The sequence below is a fragment of the Dama dama genome, chromosome 20 (genome assembly GCF_033118175.1).
Source record: "Dama dama isolate Ldn47 chromosome 20, ASM3311817v1, whole genome shotgun sequence".
Lineage (NCBI taxonomy): Eukaryota > Metazoa > Chordata > Mammalia > Artiodactyla > Cervidae > Dama > Dama dama.
Window position 1 is genome coordinate 3,329,055 of NC_083700.1, and position 21,102 is coordinate 3,350,156.

At 40.9% G+C, this 21,102-nt stretch overlaps 1 protein-coding gene and 1 non-coding gene across 2 annotated transcripts in view; one reads left to right on the plus strand and one right to left on the minus strand.

Moving 5' to 3' along the window:
- ADCY10 (adenylate cyclase 10) overlaps window positions 1-15,486 on the minus strand; it is a 77,392-nt gene extending 61,906 nt beyond the window's left edge. Inside the window, exons 1-8 of the mRNA XM_061119784.1 lie at window positions 15,336-15,486; window positions 14,549-14,653; window positions 12,665-12,703; window positions 12,319-12,462; window positions 9,572-9,777; window positions 7,792-7,888; window positions 3,517-3,605; window positions 864-1,055 (exon numbers count right to left, since the gene is read on the minus strand). Coding sequence (XP_060975767.1) covers window positions 864-1,055; window positions 3,517-3,605; window positions 7,792-7,888; window positions 9,572-9,777; window positions 12,319-12,462; window positions 12,665-12,703; window positions 14,549-14,653; window positions 15,336-15,486 — 1,023 coding nt within the window. The remainder of the gene's footprint in view (window positions 1-863; window positions 1,056-3,516; window positions 3,606-7,791; window positions 7,889-9,571; window positions 9,778-12,318; window positions 12,463-12,664; window positions 12,704-14,548; window positions 14,654-15,335) is intronic.
- On the plus strand, window positions 11,024-11,171 carry LOC133041851 (small nucleolar RNA SNORA27). The gene has a single exon (XR_009689408.1). It is a non-coding gene; the product is annotated as a small nucleolar RNA SNORA27 (small nucleolar RNA).
- Window positions 15,487-21,102: the final 5,616 nt, after the last annotated feature.

Genomic DNA, 21,102 nt, shown 5'->3' on the forward strand with positions numbered 1-21,102 from the left:
TGCCTCAGAACTCCCACAGAACAGAGTATTTTTCGTACAAAAATTAATTATTTCTGCCTGGTTCTGTGACAACCTGTGAGAGTTTCTCGCCTCTGCAGCCCAGCCCTAGCTTTCCGTCACTGCCAATGCTCATTGTGTTTTTTTAATCAGTGAGTGAATGAGTGTGGAGCAGTAATTAAGTGCTCCGCTCTTGCAATACAAAAACACCTGAGATGGTGAAGTCAATTCTCATGAGCACTACTATGATAATTTATCACATCATTTTTCTCTGAACAGATGAAGACCAGATTGAAAACATGGAGAGCTAAAGGTGACACCCCCACCTCATCTCAATTAAGGAGCTGAAAGGGGAGCTGGAAGTGCACGTATGGCAGGTGGAGATTATAGCTTCTAGGCTAGGATGGTTACTAGAAGGCTGACCTAAAATCTCTGGGAGATTCATTATACCCTGGATTCAGATGTATGTACATACAGAAAGCTAGTTGAACACAGTGGTTAAGAGCACAGACCAAGAAGGCACACTACCTGGGTCTGAAATCCAGTCCACCACTTAATCTTATTTTGGCTCACTATCCTTAGCTTTACCTAAACATCCTCATCTGTAAAATAGGGACAATAACAACAATACCTACCACTTAGAGTAGGCATGTGAAGAAAGAAGTAATATGTGTAAAAGTGTGGAGAACAATGCCTTGCACACATTGAGTGCCACATCTACCATGTAGGCTGTTATTATATTATAAATAAAGACTGATGGTTCTAGATTAAACGTGTCTATTCCTTCTCTTTCTCCCATGTCCATGGACATAATGCTAATCTTAAATTATTGGTAGGCTTCCACATCTTTAGCGTGGGAAATTTACCTTGTCAAACATGAAGACTTTGTTGATTTGGCCTCGGAAGACCCTCAGGACAGAATTAATGTGCACGCAGGCATCCTGAATAGCTGAGCCTATGACTTCTGCTTTATCTTGGTCCTTAAACATCAGGTTCACAAACATAACTGTCACGGGGCGAAGCTCAGACAAATAACCCCGAAGCTGTTTGTCATCAATCTGTAATTTAGAAGGAAGCTTTCCTTAACATGTGTCCTTGGCAGTGGATCTTTCCTCCCAATATCATCACCACCACACCCAAAATTATCACTGGGAGGGAACTAGCCTTTTGAGATTCTCTAGGGAAACTGAAGTTATCAAAGTTGGGAGGTAGAACACAGCAGAGCCAGCCTAAAGTCAAAAAGATGGAAATGGAATGGACTATCAAAATCTCTTCCGATAGGAACTTACAAGCCTGCTCATTTTTGGCCAGCCACCACTCCCTTGTTCCAACTGCTAGCTCCCTCAGCCAATATGAGCCATCACAATAAAAGAACTGCTGTTTCTTTTGGCTCTCTAACAATTTAGGAATAAGAATAGCCTGCTGCATAATTCAACCTAATATTTTCATAGCAAGGTACTTTTCAGAATATTTCCATATTCCATCCTCCTTTATCCTCAAATGAAATAAAATTACATTATCCTCATTTTACTAATTAGATAACTGAGGGATGGAGAGATAAGAAAATTTTCCAAGTCATATGGGAAAACAGTATCAAACAAAATCCAAATCTATGGACTTCTATTTGTAGCACCCCCTTGCCTCTCTTTGGTGTTATATTTCATTCAGTTCCCATCTTCACTCTAAGTCTATCCAAACAGGCACAGGGAAGGGAAAGGTGAGTGTTTCCCAAATTATCCCTATCCCTACCAGTAGGGATTATCCCTACCTATTCATTAGCCCTGGATTTTGTTAAATTTAAGTACATAACAAAACAATGGGGGAGAAGCATTGCATTGCATTTTTTCTCCCCCAGACAACACAAAAGTGTCAGATTCTCCACTGACAATAAGAAACACATCTGGATGAAAAAGGAAATTGTGTACAGGGAATCTTGGAATCATGCTTCCAAGCTGAGGTTTCATGTACTTTTCATAAAAGATGATTTAATAATTTCTAACTAGGCAACATGATCATTTTCTTTGATTTTTCAAATGAATTTAAGTAATTAATATTAAATACATAATACTAAACATGTTAAAGAAATTAAATTATTCCATCAGGCCACGTATTCTGAATTTTGGTTTGAAAAATTCAACCAGATCTTTGTTCGTTAAGTGCAGGGACAGACCTTGGTAAAGCTGTCTTTTGCCTCCTTTCGGCTCCCAAGCTGCTGTTGCTTAGCCCGTGTTTGTCACTCCTACTCAGAATTTTCACAGTGACTCACAGAACCTCTCTTACATCCCTTTCCTGCAGACCTTGCTCTCAGCTAGTAGCAGCTGAAGAAGCATAACATATTATCTTAGAGGGAGGGCGGGGAAGAGTGGGATGGCTCTCTTGAGCTTCAAAAATCTTAAAGAATCCAACAATTGCAGACACTAGAGGGAGTGTCTGGAAAATCCCATGGACGGAGGAGCCTGGTGGGCTGCGGTCCATGGGGTCGTGAAGAGTGGGACACGACTGAGTGACTTCACTTTCACTTTTCACTTTCATGCACTGGAGAAGGAAATGGCAACCCACTCCAGTGTTCTTGCCTGGAGGATCTCAGGGACGGGGGAGCCTGATGGGCTGCCGTCTCCGGGGTCACACAGAGTCGGACACGACTGAAGTGACTTAGCAGCAGCAGGGGGAGTGTTTCTCAATTGAGTGAAAGGTACAGGGGGGCATTCTGACAGCTCTTCAACCCACACTGTGAAGGCAGCTGCCCACAGATCAGGCTTGTACCACAAATATTTCCTCTAGGACATAACTGCATTTTTGACAGGATTAAGAATTAAAATAGGCATTGTATTAGAGAGGATGTATACAGCCTCTAAAAGAAATGTAGGGTTCAGAGAGAACAGGGTTCAAATCCTAGCTACATTTCTTACTTTATAATCTCAGGAAAGTTCATGGTATCATTCTGTCTCTGTTTTCTCATATATAATGGATAAATACATCTGCCAAGGATTGTGGAGAATAAATACATGAAAGAGTAGAGTGTCTGGCATATGGTGAGTGCTGAGAAATAGTTACAATTTGAACAGTTAATGCCTTTGGAAGAACCTGGATCTAAGCAAATGAGAAGGGAAAACTCTAGGGGCTAGAGGTACTTCTGAGAGTTCTAATTATCTGTATTAACTTTCAAAGCTTAAGATATAATTCAAGTGACAAGAGAAACAGTATCATTCACTTGCTATGTGACATGTAGAAAAGACATGTGATGTTCTTTTTTGTGTGTGTGACATGTTCTTATACGCTTGCGACACTTTCAGTTTGCCCAGTTGTATAAGGCCTAGCTTACCCTTGCTGTCACAGTGTAATTATGAGTAATACCCATTTTAATTCTTAAAAACATTCTGATTTGAACACGTGGAGAATGTCAGTCCCACCTCTTTCTATTTCAATGAAACATTTTACAAGCTACGGATTTTCTTGATCTTAGCAGCTGTCCAAGATCCCTGACACCCCAAAAGTCAATGAATTAAATTATTCAAATACCTGCTTCAATATGCTTTCCATCACATACTTTTGTAGGGACAATTCCAGTTCAGGATCAGACTCTAGCATGCAAGCAAGTCTCAGGAGGTCTAAGAGGGCAGGAGAGGTAGGATCAGAAAGGGAAGCTTGGCTCTGCAATGTGGGAGATAGGTGCCTCCCAGTCCCCATTTCCTTGGGCAGTAGTCTTCACTGTTCAGTCAGAAAACTCTGGGCTACTTCGTGGCCAAATAGGGCCAAGGGAAAGCCAATGAGACGTTCTCAGAAGTTGAGGGTTTCCCAAAATTCAGTTGCATGTAGCTCAAAACCCTGTTCTGAATGTCATCACACTTCAGAACTTAAGGAGGAGACTTTCACCTCCATACTTGAGCTAAAAGTATTGTCACAGGTGATGGGAATAAACAGATGAGGGGATGATAATGGAGGACAATGATGACAGAATGCAGGGGATGATCGAGTTGAAAGAGCAGCATGAGTTAAGAATCAGGAGACTGGCTTCTGATCCCAGGTTTGATACCAACTTGCTGTGTGACTCTGGACAAGTCACTTCACTGCCCTGGTTGACTCTTATTTCCTCATCCAGGAAAAAAGCACCAGGCTTTCATCATCTCTATGATTATTTTCACTATAATGGTTGATTGTTCCATACTCTATAAAATAGACTGTTAGGAGGTGGTAAGAATGAATTTGAAGAAATAAAAAAATAATGGAAAGAAATTATGATAGGTTTTCAGCAGGGAATACAAGAATGATAATAATGTAAAAAAGATGAAAAATAATGGTGGAGTCTGAAAAGGATACAAATTGGGGAGCAAATGTTTGGATTGAATGTATTCAAAACCTAGTATATTTTAAATGCTGTGCTAGGCACTGTGTGGGAATAAAAAGTTATTAGGAAATTGAGTTTTTCCTGGAGGCACTTACGCACATTCAAGTATCATATGTATAGAAAAAGTTAAATACAAAAAAGACCAAATGGGCTAATAGATTATAAAGACCAGAGACACTCAGTGAAATCAGTGGTCTAGATAAACTGGTTTAATCAGAAAAGGGTTAAAAGGAGAACTAGGAATTTTACTGAATCTTGAATAACTTGTGGCTTTTTACTAGAAGGATGCACGCCCAGCAGATGTAGGTTAAAGTCAAGAATGAGCAGAGTATGTTAAAGAATTGGTAAAGACTAAACTGGCATGAGCCCCATGTGAGTATGGGAGATTAATAAGAAATGATGCTGAGCAGACTGTGGAGAGAAGCAAAGAGCTCAGGAAGAGAGCAGGCACTGTAAAGGTCTAGACGATCATGGTGACAAAAGTTTGTTGTTCAGTTGCTCAGTCATATCCGACTATTTCCAGCCCCAGGGATTGCAGTACACCAGGCTTCCCTGTCCTTCACCATCTCCTGCAGTTTGCTCAAACTCATGTCCATTGAGTTGGGGCTGCCATCCAATCATCTTGTCCCCTGTCACCCCCTTCTCCAGCCTTCAATCTTTCCCAGCATCAGGGTTTTCACATCAGGTGGCCAAAGTATTGGAGCTTCAGCATCAGTCCTTTCAATGGATAGTCAGGGTTGATTTCCTTTACAATTGACTGGTTTGATCTCCTTGCTATCCAAGGGACTCGTGAAGTGAAGAGAAGTCGCTCAGTCGTGTCCAACTCTTTGCGACCCCATGGACTGTAGCCCACCAGACTCCTCGGTCCATGGGATTTTCCAGGCATGAATACTGGAGTGGGTTGCCATTTCCTTCTCCAGGGCATCTTTCTGACCCAGGGATCAAACCCGGGTGTCCTGCATTGTAGGCAGACACTTTACCATCCAAGCTACCAGGGAAGAGACAAATAATAAGGAATTTGGCCGGTCTTTGCTTCTAATCCCAGAGTAACTTCTAAATCTTTGGAATTTCCCAGATCATGAAACTGTCTCTGTTATTTATGGTGGGTCCCTTGGACCACACCTGAATTTATACTAATGAGATGACTCAGGATAGGTGTCTATCTGCAAAGACCAAACATGTGATAAGAGGGTTGGTGCTTTGAACCAGGTGTTAAGAGCCTAACCTTCATGACATCTGAGGAGGGAAAAGGGGCTGGAGATTTAGTTCAATTATAAGCCCAATGGGGCTTCCCTGGTGGTTCAGATGGTAAAGAATCTGCCTGCAATGCAGGAGACCCAAGTTCAATCCCTGGGTCTGGAAGATCCCCTGGGGAAGGGAATGGCTACACATTCCAGTATTCTTGCTGGAGAATTCCATGGACAGAGGAACCTGACAGGCAGTCCATGGGGTCGAAAAGAGACAGACAGGACTGAACATCTAATGCTTTCACTCTTCACTATGAGGCCAGTTTTTCATAGTACATGCCTATTAAATAAACCACCAATAAAATATGCGAACCTCTGCTTCCCTGGCTGGTAAATACTTTGATGTTCAAGGAGCATGATGTGTCCTGACAATCAAGAAGCTTCATATTTGGGACTCTCCCAGACCTCATCCTATGTGTTCAGAGACAAATACAATACTGGTCCTCATTTGTATTCTTTACAATGAAACCATAATTATAAGCATAGTACTTTCCAGAGTTCTGTGAGTTATTATAGTGAATTATTGAACTTGAGAGCATTGTGAGAACCCTTGGATTTGTAGCCAGTTGGTCAGAAGTGCAGGTGACTTACTAATCACAGAGCTTGTAGCTGGTGATAAGAGAAGTCTTATGGAAGACTCCATCTCTCTGTGCTGACTCCAGGTAGTTAGCACCAGAATTGCACTGTGGTATTGCAGAGCCCAAAATAAGTTACCGAAGGCATTATTAAGATCTCGGAGATGGGATAAGGTACAGTTCAAGGAGTATATCACTAGATTTTCTCTATCCTTGGAGCATTTGGGTTCTTGGCCTTTCCTGGTCAATTTGCCTACAGTTCCCCTGAACACCCCTCTCATCCCATTACCTACTGCAGTTTTGTAAAATTACAGTCTAAATTTGTGATGTTCAAACTATTCAAGACCTACACAAAAATGGTGACAAAGAAGAATGATTCAAAGATGTTTCTGAAGTTTCTAGTCTGGATAAAGGAACAGTTTCAGGAAAAGATAAGTAGCATAGAATTGAGACATTGTTGAAATAAATTTCTAGGCCCAAGATAAGCTGCTCCCTATCCAGCATGCCATGTCAGCAAACCAAGACTTAGATTAATTTTTGTGTCCCAGTAAATGCTCCACTTAACCAAAAAAGCAGTAATCATAGTCAGCCAATCCCTAAATGCCTAGTCAACTCCCAGCCTTCTTACCCCAAACAAGACTGAATATATGACCCCAGCCAATCAGATACTTTCTGTTTGTCTCTTCCTTGTTCTTTATTCTTAATAGCCTTTCCTTGTTCTTTACTTTTTACTTCTTGCCTTCCACACCATTTTGCAGGAGACTGTCTACTTCATGAAGTATTAAAGTTTGTTATCACCTAAATTGTCCTGCATTCCTCACACTAGTCCCAGCCCTGCTGGCAGTCATAGGGAAATCCAGCATAGATTAATGGTTCCACAAAACGTCAGTAGAGAAGACCAGACAGTCCAAGACAGATTCCTGGAATCATCAACATTCAAGGAACAGAAGGGGAACTGAAAATGGGTAGTTTGATGGGTAAAAGCAAAACTAGGAAATAATATTTTTGAACTCAAGGAATGAGGAGAAGATAATACCTAGAAAAGAGAGTAATCTAAAGCCAATCACCTAGTTATGAGGCCTGAAGAGAGGTCAGCTGGTTTGGTAAGTTGATGGCTATTAACACCTTGACATAAACGGTCCCAGGAGATGGGGGGAAAGTGGACAGAAGCTAGATGTCAGGGACTCAAGACTGACAAGTAGGTGAACACATGCTCTCCATCCCCACCTCAAGGTGCATGTAATCAGTGCTTATTGGGTGAATAATTAAAAGAGAGGACAGAAGAAGAGGTAGAGACACACAGATTACCCTTGAGAAGTCTGGTGCTGAATGTTAGAAGGGAAAAGTAGGATTCATAGATTTTTTTTTCCTTTTACCATGGAGAAGACTTGCAAATGTTTGGAATATGAGGGAAAGGGGTCATTGCCAAGGGAGAAGCAGAGGACCTAAGGAGGGTTTTACTTAGAATAGCTATTGTGGGGAATGGGAAGAAGGTCCCCTTTGTATGCTGCTGGGACTGTGAACTGTATTGAAGACACCAATCACTTGTAATGGAGCCCTTGGCATTGGTATAAGACCCTACGGACCACTGGTAGAGGCAAGGCTCTTGAGTATAGAGGGTACTTACTTTTGTGGTCACCAGAAGGATAATAATCCATGAAAGCCATACACTTTGTGAAAAATTCATCAAAGTTAAAAGAAGGGGGTGGTTTTAAGAAATTAACCTAAATTAAAAATAAAAAGAGAAAGGGAGAAGTTTTTGGTTATTCTGAGGGTTGCCTGGCCCTTTGAATATAATTTCTCAACAGAAAGGGAAGGGTGTTGAATGTCCCAAACATGATAATCAGACACTGGCATACTTAAACAGTGAAGAGCTTTAATTTGCATGTAATGACATTAAAAATATCTCTGATTATTGTTAAGATCTCAATCTTCAGTATATACACAGCAGGCCATTCCAGGGAACTAACCTGTATACTCTTCCACTCTTATAACTTTCTCCTTTTTTTATTACTTTACAACATTTTAATTGAAATAATACTTGGTTAAACTGCATACCATTTCTTTCTTACAAGTGTAAAAGGACAAAGGGTGCTGATGCCCCAAAAGGTATTAGGAACATCACCAGTAATAAAATTCGTATCAAGATCATGAACTCCAAGATATGATACATAAAGAATGGCACAACCTTATTTCTGTAATATTTTTGCCTCCAAAAATGGATAACCTTTAGTCCAATAATGAGAAACTATCAGGCAAAACAAAATCGAGGAACATGCATCAAAATAACTGATTAATACTCATGTTAAGTGTCAAGGTCATAAAAGACAAGGAAAAACTGTTTTACAGATTGCAGGAGACTAAGTTAAAAATAACAGTGCAGGGTGAAATCATGGATAGAATCCTGGCAAACTCACTAAGGATATTAGTGGGAAAACAGGTGAAATCCAAATAAGGCCTTTAATTAGTGAATAGTATACTCTACCAATGTCAGTTTTCAGGTTTTGACTATTGCACTCTGGTTATGAAGAATGTTAACATTTGTGGAAGCTGGCTAATGGATATATGGAAACACTCTATTGTTTCTGAAACTTTTCTGTGAGTTTAAACTTAATTTAAAAATTAAAAACAAATTTTAAAGATATAAGTAATGACTGAAGAAGATTGGGGGAGCAGGGGCATTGCTATCAGCCAGCTAGGTCATGCAGCCATGATGTGTATTACTGGAAGAGTGAGTCTGGGAGGCTAGGAGGGGTGTAGACTGATGCATAGGGCATGGTGTGGGGTTCTCATCTTTGCCGGCAACTCCATGGATTCACCATCTTTTCTTTCCATCTGCCAAGCAGTCCTGTTCCTGGTTCAGTTAGCAGCAGAGCTCTCCTTCCTTTCTCAAATTGGCTATATCCCAGGAACAGTTCTGCTTATAGTCCAGCTTCAACTTAACTACAGTGTTTTCTGCTAGGCAGGGCTCAGGGAAAATTCCTTTCCCTCCATAGTCTTTGCTGTCCCCACTCGCCTCCAGTTCTCATCCTCTGTGATCACTTGCCTTGACTTAGGAGTGTTGAGGAGAGAACTTGAGGGCCAATGGCAGCCTCCAAAACTATTGTACAACGCTCTGCTCCCAGGGAATAGCCAGGAAATTTTTCATTAAACAAGTGCACTGGTCCCACCAAAGGCCTCCATACCCAGATTCCACATCCTTAGTTACCACAGAAAAGCTGACCACTTCCTCTTGAGCTCACCCGGCTCGGTTCCTCCCAGAGGAGAAGTCCTGGGCTAACACTTTTTCATCTAACCCAGACTGACCCCATCCGAGTCTCCAGCTTCATAGAACCAGTGGCTCTTCTGGCAGGAGGCCCCTGGCATGGACTGGCAGAACTTTCGGCAAGTAGCAGCATCACACCTACCTTAACTGCTCTCTGATCTGGAATCCTCTCAATTTCAATCATGCTCCTGTCGCAGAGCTGCCAGCAGTTTGGGGATAGAATGACGTCATTCACCTGTGCCATGTTCTGCGCGAGGCGCACGTCATCTACGGCCTGACCAATCACCAGAAAGTAGTTTCGAGTTTCATCTCCAAAGACCAACATGCTGATGTGGCCAGCAGCCAGTCCTGGCAGGAAGGCAAGCAAGGGTTTGCGTGAGAAGTTCTGGCCTAGTCCCCAGGAACATGGCTTCTTGGACAATCAGAATCTTTTGCATCTCAGAGAAAAGTCTAGTCTCTAAAATTTTGCTTAGAAATCAGTGAATGTCTTGTGGGCCCAGGCCTTCCCAAATGCCTTTGCTCCGGAATCTAGAAAGTTAGCTACTTATTTTCACCATTTTGTGGCATTTAGCTCCCTAGATAGCCCTGCTGCTACTGCTAAGTCACTTCAGTCGTGTCCGACTCTGTGCGACCCCAGAGACGGCAGCCCACCAGGCTCCCCCATCCCTGGGATTCTCCAGGCAAGAACACTGGAGTGGGTTGCCATTTCCTTCTCCAATGCATGAAAGTGAAAAGTGAAAGTGAAGTCGCTCAGTCTTGTCCGACTCTTTGCGACCCCATGGACTGTAGCCTACCAGGCTCCTCCATCCATGGGATTTTCCAGGCAAGAGTACTGGAGTGGGGTGCCATTGCCTTCTATACTAGATAGCCCTATCACTCCTCAGAGTTATTTTATTTTTTCTTCAATTTATTTATACTTCAAACTACTTCTTATTTATACAGAGGACAATTTTAATGACTTCTGTTTGGGAAAGATTTGCATTTTATCAGAGATGAGGTTCTAGTTAAAAAGTAACACTTAGCGTGAAATTTCAGGCAACAGACAAGAAAAGGTTGGAGAAATGAGCAGGTATTTTGACTGTCAAGTGTTCCATCCCAAGAATGTGTCTTCTAGTTGTTTTCAAGTTGAGAGCTGAAGATTTTGGTACCAAAACAACAAAAGACAGAATGTTTTAAAATATGACGTGTAAAAAAATATATGTGTAAATGAGCTGTGGTACACAGTTCTTTTAAATTACCATAATTAACATAATCAAAGGTTGTTTTTTATCTTTGCTCTCTGATGTGCTAATTTGTCAAGACTGAATTCCCCTGATATATACATAAACAGGGGGTTTGTTTTCCCTCTGAAGTACATGGATGCTTAGGCTGGTTAAAAGATGCTGGTTACCTCTTCTTTAATAGCCAGTAAGTATGCACCTGAAGGGTCCCCATCATTTTTCAAGAAGAATAATACACCAAAACTCTCTAGGTCGTAACTTGGAAAGAAATATTTAGTATTATAACAAATCTGACTTTTCTTAAACAGAAGATTTAAAAATCTTGGAAAATTAAAAAAAAAAATCTTGGAAAATTTGAGTAACCTAAAGCATGGGTCCCCAACCTCTGGGATCTAAAACCTGATGATCTGAGGTGGAGCTGATATAATAATAATAGAAATATTCAAGTGGGGCAAAGGAAATAACCTTTTAAAACTCAGGCAAACTGGGTGTTTGTCTTGTAACCAGTCAGAGGAAACATTGTAATAAACTTAGTTTGCAAAAAAAAAAAAATAATAATAATAATAATAATAGAAATAAAGTGCACAATAAATGTAATGTGATTGAATCATCCCAAAACGACCGTCCCCCCATGCCAGTCCATGGAAAAATTGTCTTTCACAAAATCAGTCCCGGGTGCCAAAAATTTGGGGACTGCTGACCTAAGGAGAACTGAGAGCAGTTGATTGGATAACCTCTGATCCATCTTCTTATCACCTCTGATATTCAAGAATTCTAAAGTTTACAGTTAGGTAGACATGAATACCAATAGCACCAGCTATAACTCATCATTTACACTTATCAGAGTTTCATTTTCCACCTGTGAAATAGATCCCACACTGCCTATACCTCAGGAGTGTGGTGAAGCCGAAATGACACTGTGTAATGTCTGCAATACAATATGGAAATACGGGTGATCGTTATTGTATGTGTGAATTTAAGAAGCCCTCTATTAAGTGGAGCTGTGTTGCAGGCTGACCTTTTAAGCTTTTCTTGCACATGATTCTTATGAAGTGGGGGAGGACTAGTCCTAATACATTGTTGAATCTATGTAATCACAAGTTGCTCCCTACTGTGCTTAATAATAAGCATTGCTGACAGCAGCAAGACCTAAAAATAATAGCAATAGTCACGATAAAGAGTATTTTGTGGAGTGGTTGTGCCAGGTACTATTCTAACCATTCAAATTTACTTTTTGTAAAAGTTATGAGGTGTACATTAGGAGTTCTCTTAACTGGTAAATGAGGAAAGCAAAATTCACCTTCTGGTTAGTCAAAGTTCATGACCTGATGGTGGGCCTGAGTCATGATGTTCCACTGTTTTCTCTTTAGAGGGGAGATTCCTCAGGAGTTAGGACCCATATTCAAACTGCTATAGCATCTCTTCTTTCTCAAAAGCTTACATATATGATATATATATATATATTTATATAAATATATTTATATAAATTTGTATATAAATATATATAATATTTATATATTATATATATATTTAGGGCATACCACATGGCCTGCAGAATCCTTAATTCCCAGATCAGGGATCAAACCTGTCCTCCCTGCATTGGGAGTGCAGTGTCTTAACTACTGAACTGCCAAGAAAGTGTCTTAACTACTGTACAACCAGAGCTTACCTATCTTGACTCGGATATCCAGGCCTTCTTCAGACTCCTGGGTCTCAAACAATCCATGAATCTCCAGACTACATTTAATTACCACCGTGATGATGTTTTTCAGTTGCCTCCGCTCCACCTTCCACAGGGCTAGCAGTGCATCACCTTGAAAAGACAGACACATTGGGGACTCCTAACCTGCCCTGGGGTTCCAGTCTGTTCTGTATGAAATCTATACAGAAACTTATTCTTCAAACATTTCTCTACCCATTCTGCTACCCACTGCTCTCTCTGAGATGTCTCCTTTGTCAGTCCAGGAACCTTGGCTCTCCTTTCTTACCCCTGCCTTCTCAGTAAGCCCCCATACCTGCAAATTTTAAGATGTCTCCTCCAAAAATCAACACTTCTGAGGGAAAAAAAGAAAATAAGGTGACATTAAACTCTGTGTTTTTTCATTCATTCTCTTAAATTATGTAAGTTTCATGTGAGCGTGAGCAGCATAACTTTGATTTCATAAAGCCAATAAAAAGAATCTACCCTTCAACAGTGGGGTAGAAATTAGGTCAAGAGAAGAGCAGTTCAGAGATAGGTTTATACTAAAGATGTCTTCTCAGACAAGGCATTTAAACCTAAGGCTCAGACAAGAATAACAGTGAATTGGATTATGTACCTGCTCTGTTTCTGTGAGTGGAAAGAAGAAGTTAGGATTTCTTATGAGGCCTAAGGACAGCTACCCTACTCCTATGATAATGAAATGCTCTTTACTGATCTGTATATGTTATGAGTCAGGGCTTAAGTGAGTGTGGGTGAGTGCATAGATGACAGGGCTCCATAAGAACTGAAAGACAGAAAAAACCACAACTATGGTCAACTTGAATTTTATTACCAACTTGCATTTTGTTTATTTAGGCTTTATGACATAAACTGACATTTCTCCTCTGATTTTTGCAGCATTGAAAATGTGCTAAGTGCAATGCAAAGAGGAACCAGAACTGTATATTTCTGCTTTTAATGAGGATTAAGTGTTGTCTGTTGTTGTTGTTCAGTCACTTAGTCTTGTCCAACTCTTTGTGACCCCATGGACAGCAGCACGCCAGGCCACCCTGTCCCTCACAGGGACACTGAGTTGTCTAGTGTTGTCTAGTGGGTGATATTAAGGTATTCCTAGGAAACTCAGATAATAGACTAGACCTAGGACTTACCTTAAAAGGATAAATCCTTTTCTTCATGAAAAATTCAAATTAATAATGCAAACAAGTTGGTAGGCAGAGGTTGAAAAGGAGACCAAACTTTTCAGTCATCAGTAAATACTTCAGAATCCATTATTAGTACACAAATTACTGACAAGTAGATTATAACATTCATCTATTCATACCATGAAATTAAAAGATGCTCGCTCCTTGGAAGAAAAGCTATGACAAACCTAGATAGCATATTAAAAAGCAGAGGCATCACTTCACCAACAAAGGTTCATACAGTCAAAGCTATGGTTTTTCCAATAGTCATGTACCGATGTGAAAGTTGGACCATAAAGAAGGCTGAGTGCTGAAGAATTGATGCTTTTGAATTATGGTGCTGGAGAAGATTCTTCAAAGTCCCTTGGATAGCAAGGAGATCCAACTAGTCAGTCGTAAAGAAAATCAACCTTGAATATTCATTGGAAGGACTGATGCTGAAGCTGAAGCTCCAATACTTTGGCCACCTGATGCAAAGAGTCAACTCATTGGAAAAGATCCTAATGCTGTGAAAGATTGAAGGCAGGAGGAGAAGCAGGTGACAGAAGATGAGACAGTTGGATGGCAAGACCAACTCAATGGACATGAGTTTGAGCAAATTCTAGGAGATAGTGAAGGACGGGAAAGCCTGATGTGCTGCAGTCCATGAGGTCACAAAGAGTCAGACACAACTTAGTGACTGAACAACATTCATAACATATTCTCTTAATGACTGTGTTTGAGTCACACTGATGCTAGCTTTTAGGAGTTATTGAACATAACTAAAAGTATTACTACTACATTTCTTTTCAAAGTAATCTCTAATTTAGTCTTGTAACTAATACAAAACTAACCCCTCAATCTGTGTTAGTGAGGTTTGATTACATTCCTTCACTTGTACTGTATTATATTTCAAAAAAGACTGGTTTCATACACATTTCATGGAGACAATGAAGAGTACTAAGCAACAGTAGTCTCTCAGGTTGTAACCACCAAATACAGAAAACAATGAATATGCTTAAGTCAGAAACACTTACTCTCCGCTATTGCACTTATGTAGTGGTTGAGGATCTCCACCAACTGCTCAGCCCCTCGGTCCATGTACATGGCTGTGCTGAACTTCTCAGTCATCGCAGTAAAACCTGTAACGATTGTGCAGCTCGTTTCCTTGGGTGCTTGGAGGAAGCAAACAGTGTCAGGAGAAGAGGACCACACTTGCTAGCAATGGAAGTGTTTTAAGAACTGGCAGTGTTTCTTTTAAATTATCTTTGTGGCAGGCCAAGTGTCAGATATTGGGTCTCCTATATCTATGTTTATTAGGGGCCAAGGAAAGGCACCAGATAACTCTTCCCTCCTAACTTCCCAACTCGAAGAGGGCTGACTTCAGTTTTAACTGGGTATAGAACTGCCATTTCATGGTAATGAAAACACACAAAATTCAATGACTTCTGAAGAGGTGGTAAGTTTCCTCTTAAGCTGTAAATAACATTGGAGAGATCATTTCCAGAGGTCAATTTTGCCTGGGATGGTGTAGGGCTTGGAGGCTGAGTCAGTGAAGTTGGGCCAGGGACACTGGAGCCTGAAGTACCAGGCCCAGGACTTAGGCATCTTAAACCTTTGCCCATCACTGGACATGCCAGGTAAAGGAAAATGAAAGGGAGCCAGGCCCACAGCCAGGCCCTCCCTCCTGTCTTCTCAGTGGCAATATTTGTAATAACAGCACAAAAACTCTGAAACAGCACCCCTACTCTGCAGTCAAGCACTGTGTGTGATTTTGATGCAAACCTATTGTTCACCCACATTAAACATCCTTTTTGTGCTTGCCTGAAATATCAACAAACATCAAGACTCCGTCAAAATTATCCACAGAAGGTCTCTCTGGAGAGAAATCTCCATAGACAATGAGGTCCGGTAAATGAGCTGCTATTCTGACGATGGCCCGGTCCTGTGATTCAAGTTCTCTTCGAGTGTTCATGTTCAAGGCAAATATTCAGGATTGTATGATCACCACGAACAGTCCTGAATGGACCTTCTAGAAAACAAAGCTGAGATTGGAGGCAATCTGACTCATATTCATTCACTCGCTTTCCTGTTTCTTTTTCCCCATTTACTCTAACCTGCAGAACGCTCATTTAAGTGGCTGATGTGGTAATGACTGAGCTGTTGACCAAGCGTTTGCATGAAAGGGTGAGCGCTCAGGGTGCAAGTGCTCTGGCGGAGGGCCCAGTAACACAAGTGCTTTGGTCCAGGCCCTTCTCCCTTCTGTCCTCATGTTCCCTCTTCCCTTCCCCCTTCCCTCTGGTCTCTTATTTTTTCTTTCTCTTGTTTGAAAATTAAAAAAGAAGGCATAAACATGAGTTTGTGTGTGTGAATATTTATAGAAAAGTGAAAGTCGCTCATCTTGTTCGGCTCTTTGTGACCCTGTGAAATTCTCCAGGCCAGAATACTGGACTGGGTAGCCATTCATTTCCTTCTCCAGGGGATGTTCCCAACCCAGGGATCAAACCCAGGTCTCCCGCATTGCAGGCAGATTCTTTACCAGCTGAGTCACCAGGGAAGCCCAATTTATAGAAAGGTGAATAGCAAAGTGGAGGGTCATATATAAGCAAGAGATGAAGTGTTTTAAGGTATAGGTGTAAAGAAATAGAGAAAAAGAATTAAAAGGGCTGTGTGTATGTGTGTATATAAGACTTTAAACTGTAAATGGAAGGAAACGTGGAAATTTTGATTTCTTATCTAGTTAGTTCCGAGACTAAGGCATTTCTTTGACTGCTGGGGCTAATGAAACACTCACACCTGAATGTTGTGAAAATCATGCTGAACCACCCTGAACAGAAATAGCATACCTAATATTTTCAGAGCAATTCAAGTTCCTGGAATAAATGATACAGATAAAGAAGGAGTTTAAAAAAAAAAGGAGGCACTGATACTCACTAACATGAAGGAAGTTGTTAGTAATTTCAACCAGTTGTAAGTCATGTTGGGGTACATAAGAGTATTAGAAAAACTGAGACAGCTTCAATGAAGCATTTTTTTTAAGTCAAGAAAAACATTAGTATATTAGCATATTTTACAAAAAAATCCTTGAAATGGACAGAAATCTTTAAAAATGGGTGCTAAATATTAGGTATTAGATAATCTTTAAAAGGAAAAACTTGGTAAATACAAATGTTAAGAAATGAACAAAAGGTAGGAGAAGCATATAACTAAGTTTTTGTTGTGTTTTTTTTAAAGGAGTATCACTGAAACACAGCATATGCTAGTAACAGTCAATAGATAATAAATACATCAAATAAATATTTTCAGATAGTAAATTTGATAAGTGCTGTAGGAACTTATAAGAAGGCTATGAGAATGACTAGAATGAGCTGAGACTTAGGAAAATGCTGAAGTTAAGAAAACCTAGAGGGGCTTTTAGGTTTTATTGACAGCAAGGTAATTAATAAAGGAAGAATAAGGACAAAGCTTAACTATGATGTACTACACAACATTTCTTTTGTTTCTGTCTTCTCCATTATGGAGAAGTGAGAATATAATAAATATTGACAAGAAAGAATTGAAGTCCAAGATAAGAAAACAGTGTTAAAGTACCCAGTCATTTAAATTCAAGCAGCCATCCCCAGGGCTTCCCTGGTGACTCAGCTGTAAAGAATCTGCCTGCAATGTAGGAGACTCAGGTTCAACCCCTGGGTTAGGAAGATCCCCCTAGAGAAGGAAATGGCAACCCACTCCAGCATTCTTACCTGGGAAATCCCATGGACAGAGGAGCCTGGCAGACTACAGTCCATGGGGTGGAAAGAGTTGGACACGACTTAGTGACTAACCCACCTTCACAGCCATCCCCAGATAACCCATATCCACTGAAATACGTGGAAAGAATTGACAGATGTAATGTCAGTAATCTCAAAAAACAATGGAAAGGCCTTTTGTGGTGGCTCATTGAGGGCTTTGCTGATGGCTCAATGGTAAAGAATCCACCTGCCAATGCAGGAGACACAGGTTCGATCCCTAGGCTGGAAGGATCCACATGCTGAGGAGCAACTAAGCCCGTATGTTAGTGCTACAATTACTGAGCCAGTGCTCCAGTGCCCAGGAGCTGCAACTACTGAGCCCACAAGCCACAGATACTGAAGCCTGCATGCCCTAGAGCCCATGCAACAAGAGAAGCCCCCGCAATGAGAAGCCTGCCCACTACAGCTAAAGAGTAGCCCTCGTTTGCTGCAACTAGGGAAAAGCCCATGCAGCAACAAGGACACAGAAGAGCCAAAAATTAAAAAATAAAATAAAATTATTTAAAAAAAAAAAAAAGGAGAATGTGAGAAATGCTGGAAAGTTAGAGGCTGGTACATTTTCTTCTGAATTTCGAAAGATGAGCCTACATGTGGGTTCCAGAAAACACAGTCTGGTAAATGTGGTGTATCAGTTAATATAAGCTAGTTTTGCTTCATCAATGGAAAACTCCAAAATCTCAGTGGCTGGATATAACAATGGCTTATTTCTTACTCATGCCACATATCTACTGTGGGCTTCCCAGGTGGCTTAGTGGTAAAGAATTTGCCTGCAATGCAGGGGACAAGGGTTCAATCCCCGGGTGGGGAAGATTCCCTGGAGAAGGAAATGGAAACCTACTCCAGTGTTCTTGCCTCAGAAATCCTATGGACAGTCCAAGGGGTCACAAAGAGTTGGACACGACTTAGTGACTAAACCACCACCCCATGTCCATTATAGGTAGGCTGAGGCCCTACTCTATCGTTGCCTTCATTCTGGGACCCAGGCTGGGACCTTTCAGTTTCCCAGACACAGTAGCAAATAGCAAAGAGTATTCCACTGTAGATTCCTTCTTAAAGTGTCCTCCCAGAAGTAACTTATTTCACTTCCGGTGGGGTGATACTGGTTGGCCAAAGCAGGAAAGTGCGATCCTACCATGTGCGCGGTGGGAGAGCGATCTGGAATATTTGTGAGTTGCCACATTCAGTGATAGGGCTTCCCTAGTGACTCAGCGGTAAAGAATTTGCCTGCAACGCAGGGGTCGCAGGAGACTCGGGTTCTATGCCTGGGTCAGGAAGATCCATGCAGGAGGAAATGGCAATCCACTCAAGTATTCTTGCCAGAAAAATCCCATGGACAGAGGAGTCTGTCAGGCTACAGTCCAAAGGGCTGCAAGGAGTCATACACAGCTGAGCACAGAGCATGCTGCATAATACATGAGCACTTGTATCAGTAAGAGGTGATGAAAAGGAATTAAAATGGATTCACAGCTGAGAACAAACTGGCCTTATCTCCTTTTTTTGATTTATTAAACTTTTAAATCAAGAGAATGCTGTCTACAAAGCATATGTTGAATTTAACAAGGCATTTGGCCAAGTTTCTCACATCTTTATGGGTAACATACTAAATTATAAGAGAGATGAAAATGTCCCTAACTGGTTAACAGTTAGACTTAAAGGATATTGATTTGTGTTCTAGTGTCCACTCTGAGGGATCCTCCACAAGTGTGCTAGAGGACTCAGATAAAGATACAGTTGGAAGGAAAGCTAATATATTGACTGATAGAATCTTAAAATATCTTTCAGTCAAAATATTTGACTGAAATAACAATGAAATTTCAGGAGAATGAATGCAAATAAGTACTGTGCTTAAAATTTTAACAATATCAAACCCATAAGCATGTAGTGTAAAAGACTAGATTTACTGCAAATTCAATGCTGTCTTTTAAAAAACTTATTGAAGTATATAACATATGTGCAGAAAAGGCAAAATTTCTAAGTGGATAGCTTGATGAGTTATAAAGTGAACCAATCCATGTTCTCTATTCATATCAAGAAAGAACATGTGGACTTCCCTGGTGGTCCAGTGGTTAAGAATCTGCCTGCCAAAACAAGGTACATGGATTTGATCCCTGGTCCAGGAAGATTTCACATGCTCTGGGGCAACTAAGTCCATGCACCCACAACTACTGAGTCTGAGCTCTAGACCCCGTGAGCTGCAGCTACCGAGCCCATGTGCCCTAGAGCCCATGCTCCACAATGAAAGAAGCCACAGCAATGAGAAGCCCGTGCACCCCAAGTAGAGAAAGTCCACATGCAGTTAATGAAGACCAAGTGCAGTAAAAAATTAACGAATTAAAAAAAGTAAAGCACTTATTATATGCTTTGTTAAAAAAAAAAAAAAGAACTGGCACTACAGAGGCCAGTTTCATACTATCTCCTGTTTACCCCCCCACCTCCCCAATGTTAGTCTATCTCCTGATTTGTGATATCATAGATAACTTTTACCTTATTTTTAACTTTGTGTAAATGGAGTAATATTATATACACTTTCTTTTCTCAAATGGTTGTGATGTTTATCCGTGTTGTTGTGTGTGTATTAGTAATCATTTATTTTCAATGCTGTATGGTGTCATTTGATTATCCACAAATTATTTATCCCTTCTACTATTGACCTATGGGTTGTTTTTCCCATTTTCAGGCTATTAGGAATAATGCTGCTAAGAGCATTCTTTTTTAAAAAAAGAATTTATTTATTGTTGTTTTTGCCACATGGCATTTGGGATTAGTTCCTCTACCAGGGATTGAACCCATGACCCCTGCACTGGAAGCTCGGAATCTTAATCACTGGACAGCAAGGGAAGTGCTTAAGAGCATTCCTGTGCATGTGTTTTGGAGAACACATATATGTATTTCACTTGGGCATATACCTAAGAGTGGAATTGCTGAGTCAATTTACACCCCCCCAAGCAAAATGTGAGAGTTCTATATCCCAGCTAACATTTACTATTGTCAGTCTTTTAAAATTTTGGACTTCTTGGTAGATGTGTGGTGATATTTGTGGTTTTGTTTCCCTGCAGGTACTAGAGAAATTAAGCATGGCCATCTTGGATGCCATGCAGATCTTAAGGTAATAAGCAGTGTTCAGATCTGATTCAGAGTATTGGGTTTAGTTCTACTCACTTCATTTGAAGTTCATGGACTATGAAATTTGAGGAATGATGGGAGACATTAGAAACATTGTCAGGAGATGACACTTGGGTAAAAATGGTTATTGCCTTTGGATGTTTAAACTGAACTGTGAAGGGTGTGGAGAAACCAGGAGACATATGTGCAAAGTCTAATTAGACCCCTGAATTTAACAGAAGAATTCCCCTACTTTCTCCCTCAGGTAGAGACTGGATTTGGTTAAACGAGAAAAAAGTGCGTGAGAGGGTTGAAGAGGGAAAGTAAAGCTGGTGTTCTTTTTCCTCAGTGGAGGGAGCTAGTTTATCAAAGAATAGGTAACCAGAAGGCATGTGATTTCTGTAGGAATGGACGCTCTGAAGAGGCTTCCGCAGAGGTGCTGAGCAGTCAGGAACAGTCGGGACTGAAGAGCACTGAGCAGGGCGTAGCTCTGTTCTTCCCTTGACTAGCTCAGCTTCGCTCTCTCTGGCTGTCACTTGTAAGAATGTCAGTTTCATGTCCTGGCTATTATAAACAGTGCTGCATTAGTATACTATCTATGGTGAAACAGATCACCAGCCCAGGTGGGATGCATGAGACAAGTGCTCCAGCCTGGTGCACTGGGAGGACCCGGGGGAATCGGGTGGAGAGGGAGGTGG